Below are 12,072 nucleotides of genomic sequence, written 5' to 3'. Positions count from 1 at the left end.
TTCTCCTTATATAAAAGTCTCTTTTCTTCTCTTTTCACCTCTTAGCCAGATTCATTGATATTCTTAATATCTACACCTGATGTATTCCCAATGTTGCTGACCTGGAAAAGTAAACATTAGCTTATAAGCTGTATGAAGAAAGTCTTGTGGACTTTTAGTGAAATTCAAGTTAAAATGGAGAGTGGGTTTCAAAAGACAGAATGTGTACCTCAGAAAGACATATGCTGTATTCTCCCACTTTCCTGATTACAGGCAACTTTGGTATCTTGAACTAAAGTACCTAGTGAGAATAATCAAACTTTTCATTATGGCTCCAATTCTATTTAGTTAGTTGAATAAAATAAATACTGAGCACCTGCTCCAGCCACATGCTAGGTGCTAGAGAGGAAAAAATATAAGTTACCAAGCATTGTCTTCAAAAAGCTTATAATCCAACAGAAAGAAAACTATAAAATTAATGTAGCTTAGTGAGAAAAAAAACTAGGACTCAGAGGGTCAGAAAACTTTTCTTCAAGTTCTTTGCCCACAATATTTCCTCTACCTGGACCACTCCCTAGGTACCTCTTCCCATAGGCCACTGTCACTTTTTGACTAATAGTTTTGGAAGTTTCCTGAATTTGACTTGTTTTTTGTTTGGTTTTACTCTACCATAACCATGAATGTTTCCTAAAGAATCTTTTTAGGCCGGGCGTGGTGGTGCACGCCTTTAATCCCAGCACTCAGGAGGAAGAGTTAGGAAGATTGCCATGAGTTCGAGGCCACCCTGAGACTACATAGTTAATTCCAGGTCAGCCTGAGCCAGAGTGAGACTCTACCTCAAAAAACCAAAAAATAAAAATAAAAATAAAATCTTTTTAGTAGTTAGATTTTCACATTTCTCTGTGTAGAAATCTGAAGAACTCTATGAATCCTTTCTTTGTTACATTTCTTCACATTCCCTCCAATACACTCTTGCCCACAAAACAGCCCTGTGTCTAGCATCAATGGTGCTCATGTAGCTCAGGGGGAAAGAGAAACAAAGGGAGGGAATTCCAGGCCCATATTCTCTCTCTACCCTCATACATAAGATGGAGATGATAATGACCATTTTCCAAGATTATTATGACAATTAAATAAAATAATGAAAGGCATGCTATATGACAAATTGAAAAGGAAGTAGTGTGCTAATTAATACAAGGCAGACTACAAGAAAAACCCAATAGCCAGAAATGAAAACACAAAGTTCAGAGAGAATGCAGGTAGGTAATTAACTGCTTCTGAAACCAGAGCAGAGAATGAATCAACAAAGGCAATAAAGACATAATAGAGCAGGTTATTTGTGGTGGAGAAATGAGGAATTTTTACTGAACAGTATAGAACACCTTCTTAGAATCTATTCAATAGAGAATGTGTGCATGAGAGAGACTTCTCACTAGAATGTGAAGTTGTAAGGACAGTATTCCTATCTGTTTTGTTCATAGTCTATGATGTCTGATACCTGATTGGAGTCATGATAAATACTTATTGAGTGAGTAAATTGTCGATGAATAAATAAATGAATGAATTAACTGTGGATAGATGGGTGGATGGATGGATGGATGGATATAAAGCAAGGACAAAACCAAGCATGGTGCTGATGCTATGCTTGAGAGATCGCACTGCAGAGAAGGAAGGGGGACGAGAGAAGAGATCAGTAAACATGAGTGCTATTGGCTAGAGAGACTTCTAGTGGACTGCAGGGTGCCAACTGATGGCCTATTTTCAGAGTTCCCACATTTTTGAGGTAACACAACATCTTTAATTGACAGTGAAGTGAAATGCTGCCTCTTGGAACAGCCTGGTGAAGCGCCTTGAATCAGGCCTCAGATTTGATGGTCTCAAAGCTCTCTTCTGCAGGTCACGGAGCTCAGACATTATGTGACATATAATGACAATGAAGGGAAAATATGTTTGCAATTCTGACAAAGATGGAAGCTATGGAAATCATCAGGAGATTTCATTCAGACTATCAATGAATGTAAATGATACATTTGCATAGAAATGTAGCTTTGCTGCATATATTGGTTAAAATTCAGAAATAGATGAATAATGAATAAAATGCCACTTGATAATTTGTAAAATGAAAATGTGATTACCTTTAGCTTTTGGTGAAAGATGAAAATCTCGTGTTTGGTGCTGCTTAATAAGGAAAGAAGACCCAAAACTAAACTGAAGATCAAAGATTTTCAGCAAGTTATGTTAACAAATGACTAGCTAATCAGTATCTATGATAAGAATCTATAATCTTACCAGTGTGAGATTGATGATAAATGTTAAACATTGATTTTTTAATAAGTTGAAGAACAGGTCTCTGCCACACACTTACAGATAGGAGTCACCCACTCTTCCATAATAGAATGCTGGTACAGTTCAGCACTTGCAATATCATTCAATACAATCTTTTCTAAGTTTTCGTGTTAATGCAATAACCTTGCAACAGACTTTTAAACTACCACTGCTCAGAGCATGTCTTTATCTAAGTCTCACATAGCAAGAATGTTTGAGATAATTGAGTTCTTGTCTAATTACATAAAGACTAATTTAGAAGCTCATTCATTTGAAGAGTCTCTGGCATAGAAAATCCATTTAAAGTGACACACAAGAGCAGGTAATTAAAAATTAAAGTTGAAATCAAGATGGAAAAAGCAAGATTGAAGGGAGCTGAGGCTGCTCTGATTAGTTCTGGAGGGGTAATGGGAGGGGCTTGGTAGACTCTCACTGATGTACAAAAAAGAGCAACTCTCTCTCTCTCTTCCTCCAATAAATAAAATATTTTTAAAGAAAGAGAAGAAAGAAAGGGGCAAGATAGAGGGATGCAGAAAAGCATGTACCGGTGCTTTTCTGAGTTTTTCCAGTATATTCCAGTGGCAAAATGGGGGGAGGACAGCGTGGGCTTGGGAGTCCCATTCTCAGCAAACCCTTCCCATCATGGGGATTGCCTGAGCTGGGTGGTGCGGGGAGCACACCGTCAGAGGAGCAGTGCCACTGGACATGAGTGCACTGTGAGCGCTTTCTTCTACGCAGAAGGCTCTGGGAGGTTCTTGCACAATAGCACATGTGTGTGTGCATGTTCTTTTATATTTTATTTCATAGTTTGAAAACGGTTTTTGCATCCGTAATCCATCTCAGCCTGCCATAATCCTAAGAAAAAAATATGTATTTTCCTAACCCCATTTTGCAAGTGGAGTAGCCCAGGTCCTGAAACTTGAAGAACAAACTTCCAGTGGCAAGACGAGAGGCCAGTCCACTGACTCCGAATCCCACAAGGCGCCGTCTGCCCTTGTGTTGACACTGCTGCGGCCTTTCACTCTTAGAGTGTTTTCTCTCTCTTTTCTTCCTTTTGTCTTTCAAACCTCCCTTGCCTCCCCATTTTTTTCACTATCCTTCCTCCTCACCCCATTTTCTCACCACCATTTGCTTTATTTCCACCTATACCTTCGCTCTGACAGCAACATCAGAGACTGGCATCTTCAGAACTACAGCCTGGCATTTCATTGTGAAAGGAAGGTGGCTTCTCTGCTTCTGAGACTCTGCTTCTGCTGCCACCAAATGCCACCCTCTGGGAACTCATAGGAACTAGACATCAGTTCCTGCAGAATAAAGCTAAATTCTTCCCGTGCTGCAAGGTAAGAACCTCATAGGCTCTGAGATTCATGTGGAATGTATCTGTATGAAAAAAAAAAAAAAAAATCCCAGGCTGGAGATGGAACTCAGCTGCAGAGTATTTGCCTAGCACATGAAGGGCTCTGCATTCTTCCCAAACACCATAAGAAAGCATCCCAAATGTTTACCTACTCTACCCTTGCCCCAGCAAGACACGTAGGTTATGTAAGGGAAGGCCAGCTCTACAACTTGGATTATCCCTCTTGATAATACATGAACATCTACAGACTAAGCCATAACCCAAATGTCCAGGTCTCTATTCCATTCACCAGGACCAAGTGACCTAATAGATAACTGATAACAATTTTTTTCCATGTTTGATCCCCTACAGGAATCACTAACGTCAAATGAGAACCTAATAAAAATGTAAATTGTTGGGTCCGAATCCAAATCTGGTGAGTTAGCAACTCTAAGAAGTGAGCCCAGCAATTTGTGTTAACAGGCTTTCTAGATTATTCTGATGCCAGTTGAGATTTGAGAACCACTGGCCTAAGAAGTGTTCAGTAGGAACAGTCCTAGACAAGAAGGTAGAAGACAGAAGAACTGGGCTCCCAGTTTATTCCCACACTTACATATGAGCTAAGGTAAATTGCACCACTTTTCCAGGACTCTACCTATTCATTCTTCAAATGAAGAAATGTTCTGTACAGTAAATACCAGGCACTTTTCTGTACCATACATTCTGTGGGCCTTCCTCAAGTGTACTTCACAGAATCTCTCTCTCAGTATCATCAATGAGTTGTACTTACTGCACAATGTTCTCTTGCTTTGATGTGAACACTGGTGCAATAGTGGTAAGAGGGTTATGGGAGTAACCAACTGCTCTCTGCTCGGATTTGAGGGCTGCTCCAGGAATTCATGCTTGCCACTGAAAACCAAGTCAAAAGCCTATGGCCAGGTAAGTCCTAGGCTTCTTAGAAGGAAGCTACTACTGTTATTTGAATAAATTGATATATTATACCCAATAAATTATCCTCTAAATATTTATGGCTTTACCCATAGATTAGTGCTGTTCTAACCTTTGGTCAGAAAAACTTCTTTTTGCTGCTGATAACTACTGGGCAGACTTAAAGCTCATCAGAATACTGAGAATGAGTGACTACTGTTCAGCCCTGAATGAGACGCCTCTGTCACCCTGCCCAGGGCTCGGGGAACATTTCAGAAGAGGGGAGTGGGAGGAGCATAAGAGCTGGAGCATGGAAAGGAGTGCTGTGGAACTCAGCCTGGACACGACATGGCCGTTGTGCTCTGGAACTCACAGCAGCTGTAGTGATCTGAATAAGGCTTTCACAAGATAGCAGTCAGCACCCCTCCATGCGCGCAGGAGAGGCTCATGGCCGTTAATGGATGCTGGGGGAAGGGGAATCATTGACATCAGTGGTGAAGTCATGAGTAAGCCTTGGGAAGAAGAAAGGATTCAGCTTGAGTAGAAAGGGACAATTGAGGTATGTATGATCAAAATACAACATACACATGTATGAAGTTGTCAAAAAGTAAAATTTTTCCAAAGCTTTCTTAAAGTCTAGAAGTTTATCCTCCAAGGATTTCTAACTTAACTACAGTAGGACTTGAGGGTGGCCCCACATCTACCATTCATATGATTCATGGGTTAAGCAGTTTCTTTTTAAGGAACCAGGATCCAGAATAAGGTATTCAAAACAAACTTTATCAAATTCTCAGTTTCCATGAAAGTTAGTCTAAGCTGTTAGATTGTAAATTTCAGTTTCAGGCATTTTAATGTTTTATTTTGTTTTGTTGGGCCTGTTATAAAATCTGCTGCTAATCTTCCCTTTTGCTACATAAATAAAACATCAATCTGGAAAGATCACAATAATAATAAAAGCATTCAACAGGGGCTGGTTTATCAAAACTGGCTGTCATTCTGCATCAGTTACTCTGGTGCCTTGTTAGAATCCCAGGGGAAGTTAGCCAGAAGGGAATCCTCCCAGAGAGCATTCCTCGCTGTAGCCAGAATATCAAGGGTGGCCTATCAGTCACCCCATATTTATGGAACCCCTACTCAAGAAGGAGCTGGGCGGGGAGCAGTTAACAAGTTTGAAAGTCCCTTCCCTTGTGCATCTCATCGTCCTGTGGGTAATGATGCCTGTGCCCCACATACCACAAGTGTCGTGGGGACATAGAGTAAATACGCAGAGAGTCACATCTAAAGCCATAGCCTTGAAATAGAGAGAGGCAATGACCTTGGGCAACAACATTGCTGCGTCTTCACCTAGTATTTCTACAGAATGTAACACATTCCCATTGACAATCCTGACTCTTTCAAATCAGCAGGGGGAGACAATCTCCTCCTCAGAGCCTCCTCAGAGGGACACTCCCCACCTCCTTCCCAACTTTCCCATCCCTTCCTCCTGAATCACTCCAGTGGCATAGACATGAAAACATCAGACTGGCAGACAAGGATCTATAAGAATTTTGTAGCATATAGGCTGGCTTAACTATTTCACACTACCCATTATTTTCAGCAATAATGAGATTATCCTTGGTTCTCACATTAACAGAAGCCACAATGTTAAAAAAGACTGCCCTGTAAAATAAATCTCGATACATAGATACATAGATAGATAGATAGATAGATAGATAGATAGATAGATAGACAGATATAGAGAGAGTGAGATTTATACATATATATATTATATAAGATTTATTTTACAGGGCAGCCATATATATATGTATGTATGTATGTATGTATGTATGTATGTATATATGTATGTATGTATATATACATAATTTTATATATACATATATATGACTGAATTCTGGGTAGATGCAAGACTGTGGTGGAATATCGACCTGCCACCTGATTTGTACACATATCCCCAGCCATTCAACAGCACAATGTTCATGGGAACAGGACCAGCTCCAACAACAGGTGCTCACTTACTGTTGTCCGCAGTAACACGACATCTGCTTCTTGCAAGGAACACGGGACACAGCTTGCCCATATGTGCCATGCTGGTCTCCAGTAAAACACTAAGGGAAGGATTCCAAATGAGAAGATGGATCCAGCGAGGCAAAGTGCTTGCCGACAGCCTTGAGTTCGATAGCCAAATATTTCCTGAAACCGAATCAGAGCATTGCCAAATACTGGTTAGTAAACCATAATTGAAATAATACACTGATTTTAGGGATTAAATGGAGGCAGAGAGTAAAGAAGCTGATGAGGGTCAAGGGATTTCCCTCAAATGAGAGGGAGTAGAATTTTCTGGTTAAAAGCACATTCTCAAGCCCAGTGTACTGGCACACGCCTTTATTCCCAGCATTTGTGAGGCAAAGGTAAGAGGATCACTGTGAGTTCAAGGCCAAGTGAGACTACATAGTGAATTCCAAGTCAGCCTAGGCTAGAACAAGACCCTACCTCAAAAAGCAAACAAAAAAAAAGACACTTCAGGTTTAGAGATTAGTGCTGTCGGTTGGTAGATGAGCTGTAAGCTTGAAGCGTCTCTATTCCTTATGCTGTCACTCATAATACGGGGGTAGTGATGGTGCATGATCGCTGTGTGGTTGAAATGATTGACTGTAAGTGCCACAGCAACATTTCCACCTCCTGCTCCTGCTGCTCCTGCTTCTGCTATTACAGTAACTTGATCCCAACACCCTGACATAGGTGTGAAAACTTAGCCCCTGGTTAATAAGCAGTCAGATTCAAGAATGGCTAGTGTCGGACTGAACAGATGGCATGATCATTAAGGCACTTGCTTGTGAAGCGTAAGGACCCAGGTTCGATCCCCCAATACCCATATAAAGCCAGATGCACAAGGTGACTCGTGTGTCTGGAGTTCCTTTGCAGTGGCTAGAGGCCCTGGCACACCCATTCTCTCTCTGCCTCTTTCTCTCTTTCAAATAAATAAATAAAAAATATAAGTTTTTAATTTAAAAAATAAGAGTTCCGGGCTGGAGAGATGGCTTAGCGGTTAAGCGCTTGCCTGTGAAGCCTAAGGACCCCGGTTCGAGGCTTGGTTCCCCAGGTCCCACGTTAGCCAGATGCACAAGGGGGCGCACGCGTCTGGAGTTCGTTTGCAGAGGCTGGAAGCCCTGGCATGCCCATTCTCTCTCTCTCCCTCTATCTGTCTTTCTCTCTGTGTCTGTCGCTCTCAAATAAATAAATAAATAATAATTAAAAAAAAATAAGAGTTCCTAGTATAATTGGTTCTGCTCTTGCTAGGTCCACATGTTACAACAGCAGTGTCGCTGGACATCAAACTACCACCACCAGCCTCTCTCTCTCACTCAACAATGACTAGCAGAAAAGCTTCTCTGACCCTTGGATCAAAGCCTTCTCATATACAACAATTAGATGCCACCCTACCATTAGCAACACATGTCAGTGCTGAATGACATCTTAAATATTATCTACACTCAGTATAACTTATGAAATGATCTATTTATTTTGTAGTGTCGAAATCTACCCTGGCACAAGCACCCTCCTGCTCCACGCTCAAGCTACTTCTTCCCAGCTTCCAAGGCTGGACCTGCTCTCTTCCTGCTTGCAGCCTGCAGTGATGTTCTGTCAGTCCCGCACTGCCAGGTCTATCTGTCCTAAGTTCACCCACCATCTTTCCCATGCACTTGGCTGGCTGACATGGTTGGCACAAATTCTCTTCTACTCTCCAACCTGGTCATTCCATCACCTTTTAAAGATATGTATTTAAAAGTTTCCTTATATTGTGCTGTGGAAGTGGCAGAGACATGGGGAATTACCGGGAAGCTTACAGGCAAGCTAGAATGGCATTTGCAGTGGTGAACAAGAGACCCTGCCTCAAGCAAGGTAGAAGGCAAGAGCCAACGCTTGAAGCTATCCTCTAACCTCCACACATGCCCTGTGGCACAAACATACCTGCAATCCCACACATGTTTATGCACACTAACACCAAAAAAAGCTTGTATCAACAGTCAGTTACTCTGTTCTATATTGCGAATCTCTGTTAGCATGTATTCTTGATAGGCTATGCAGTGAGAGCTCTTTAGTTTCCAAAGTATTCTCACGTTCATTTGCAAAATAAAGTAAGCAGATATTATTATCTCTATTCTTCAATTTAGAAAGCGGAAACTCAGTTGGTATGTATAAGAACAATTACTAGTAACTATTTATTATTGATAACATGCTAGCAGCTAGCATTTATTGGACATTTAAAAATCCTTCACTAAGCACTTTACACATATTCTCCCATCTAGTTAAAAAAGATTAAATAAGTTTTCCAAGACACAATGTCCATACAAATTCAAAGCTGGGCCTCCAGTATAAACATTTGCAGCACATAAGAAATAATGGGAAGTGACCATCTTTGCTCTAAATGTTTTCTCCACTGTCTTTAATTTCAGCTTAATTTAAGAACAGTTCTTCCATGTTAGACGAATAGCAGGCTATACCCAGAGAAATGTGCTATGCCCAAATAAATGAGATAATGTCTCTAGCCTCAAGGAGCTCACTAGTTTAGAGGGAGAAAGAGACCAAACATGTAAGATTAAACAAAGAACAATGAGATGGTTCATAGAAGGGTGGCCATATGAATTGTCATCTGAATGTGGTGCTCTTAATAACACTGAAGGGCTGGAGAGATGGCTTGGTGGTTAAGGCATTTATGTGCCTGTGGAGCCTAAGGACCAGGTTTGATTCTCACTACCCATCTGGAGTACATTTGCAGTGGCTAGAGTCCCTGGCCCACCCATTCTCATTCTCTCTCTCTCTCTCTCTCAAATAAATTAATTAATCAAATTTTTAAGATTTTATAAAAATAATACTGAGTAACAGGAGCCCACCAGAGTGTCCCAGGCAAACCAAGCAAATCTCTCCTGTGAAGGTACAGGGTGGCTCTAGAAGCTTCCTGCTCTCAGGCTGGTGGACACTGCAACTCTACTTACTGGCTCATGAGCCATGACACATTGATAAATTTTCTGTAGAAAGAATGAAAATATGTGCACAAGGCATGGTCAATTATTGCTTATTGAAGTGACTTGAATTTTACTCAATTGAAGGGAATTGCATTGCAGACACTACTAACAGATATTGGGTTTAAATTGCAAAAATTAGCATGACAACATTATTATCATCTTATAGCAATTACTTCTTATATTTATGGAGTGCCTTCTATGTCCTTTGAATATGCGTGGCAGAACTCTCCCTGCTACCTGTCCCACCTATTCTCACTTCCACAAAAAATGAGCCAAAGACATAGAACATTAGAAAAACATCAGGAGAATATTATGCAAATAATTAAAGTCACACCAAGCAATGCACATTACAGAGCAACACAGTGTCACCTCTTTTTATTCTCCCACACAGCTTCTTCCCCTACCTCTGTTCCTGGACATCCAGGTACTTCACATCCCTAAGGACTTCAAACCTATGCTCTCAAAAGCCATGGTTTACATTTCTCAGCCGATAGAAGGTCAGCAGAAGGTGAGAATCTACAGAACTTCTCAGAAGAACACGCAGGAACACAAACACACAAACTCCACAGGTAAGTCAGGGAGCCTTAGGGCCCTCTGCAAAGACTTGCTCTAGAGAGCTCACGAGGCCCAGTCAAGGTCTTTCAGGATTTACTCCCAGTACTTTGACTTGGAACCTGGCACAGGCAAACACTTTGTGGTGCTGGGAATGTGGAGGTACAGGCGAAAGGGACAACTGAAGCGACACGGTGGCTCTCTCGAAAGAAGCTTTCTAGAACAGTGTCATTGTGTAAAGGCCCATCACATCCCTAGAATGACTCCCAGCCTTTGGATCCCAGAACCTAGAACAGTGTCATTGTGTGAGGGCCCACCACATCCTTAAAGTGGCTTTCAGCCCTTGAGTCCCAGAACCTGCCAGCGGGTTCCTCCAGTAGGGAAGACACAGGGTCAGCAGGTCTCAGAGACTAGGCATACCAATAAATAAATAAACAAATAAATATAAAATAAATGGATGCCACTGTCAGGCCAAGCGGGGAAATATGGCTGTCCACACTAAGAGCACAGTCTCTCTCCAGCAGCACTAGCTCAACATTCATAACTGTATTGCCAGTGGAGCCAAATACAAGTGGAGCACTTAAAATGGGCTCTGAAGCCGGGCATGGTGGTGCTCGCCTTTAATCCCAGCACTTGGGAGGCAGAGGTAGGAGGATCACCATGAGTTCAAGGCCAGCCTGAGAATACAAAGTGAATTCCAGGTCAGCCTGGACTAGAATGAGACCCTACCTCAAAAAAGAAAAATGGGCTCTGGAATCTTCCACAACCATCTCTCAGCCTGATTGTTATGTGCTTTCTTTACACACATCAATTCATTCAATCAAATTATAGTCAAATCATGTTAGCCTGAGAGCCACTTAGTCTCTTTAAGACAATTTTGTATTTCTCTACAGGCTTCATTAGACATTTGAAAGTTTTTAAAGATTCTAGTTTTCAAAAGTTTACCTCCCTGAAGATAATCCCTTTTCCTTTATTTTCAAATGTTGGGTGTGAAAAGAATGCATCACTGTAATTTTCATGTATTACAGCAACTTTTGTGAAATGAATGCAATTTACATCACTGCTTCCCTTCACTCCACTTATTAAAATCTCGGCCATAATAATTCTTCATTTGCCACTCTTTAGTAAAAGAAGAATTTCCTAGGCGTCTAAATCAATGTGGCATTGGCATTTACATTTAAAACAGCAGCAACAACGACCTTAGTATAACTGGCAGCTCTTCCTCCTTGCTCTCTCTTTGGCTGGAGGGTGATTAGTGGGGAAATGGTCCTCAGAGGTAGGCTGACCATAAGAGTCCTTCAGAAAGGTAGTGAATGAAGATGGGGTTTTTTGTTGGCTGGCTGAATAGTTCTTAAAATTTTAAATTGTCCTCTAGCTATTTTCACATGAAAGTTATTATTTCTGTGTTTTTAAAAGAAATAAATGTCAGGCGTGGTAGTACATGCCTTTAATCCCAGCACTCCTCCTCAGGAGGCCAAGGTAGGAGGATCACTGTGAATTCAAGGCCAACCTGAGACTACCTAGTGAATTCCAGGTCAGCCTGAGTTAGAGCAAGACTCTACCTCAAAAAGAAAAAGAAGAAGAAGAGGAGGAGGAAATCAAAACATGCAAATATTATCCATTGATTCATACAGGGTGAGAATCAGCTAGTGAGCACAAAAAGACATGTACAAACCAATCCAGACCACGTCGTGAGTAAAGATGGTGTGCTGCCATCTGTCGATACAAAGAGACTTTTCATGTCACACCTCAAACACGTGATCCCCAGGAATATGGAGCAGGATGGATGGCTTTTATTCAGAGAATAGTTAAAACAGTTAGTGTAAAGGACTGTAGCACCTTATCACCTTTTGATAAATCTAAAAACAAGTAAAACTTAAAGCATTTTAGGAAATATCTAGATACTAGTTAGATATATAAACATCCAGA

At 41.1% G+C, this 12,072-nt stretch overlaps 1 protein-coding gene across 1 annotated transcript in view; it reads right to left on the bottom strand.

Moving 5' to 3' along the window:
- The window catches only part of Atp13a4 (ATPase 13A4), a 138,769-nt gene that overhangs the window by 91,520 nt on the left and 35,177 nt on the right, over positions 1–12,072 (bottom strand). Inside the window, exon 2 of the mRNA XM_004654257.2 lies at positions 6,584–6,757. Within this exon, the coding sequence (XP_004654314.2) occupies positions 6,584–6,757 (174 nt within the window). The remainder of the gene's footprint in view (positions 1–6,583; positions 6,758–12,072) is intronic.

This window comes from Jaculus jaculus, chromosome 5 (assembly GCF_020740685.1).
Source record: "Jaculus jaculus isolate mJacJac1 chromosome 5, mJacJac1.mat.Y.cur, whole genome shotgun sequence".
NCBI lineage: Eukaryota > Metazoa > Chordata > Mammalia > Rodentia > Dipodidae > Jaculus > Jaculus jaculus.
Note: the sequence above shows the minus strand (reverse complement) of the source record. Positions and strands in the feature narration are given on the sequence as shown.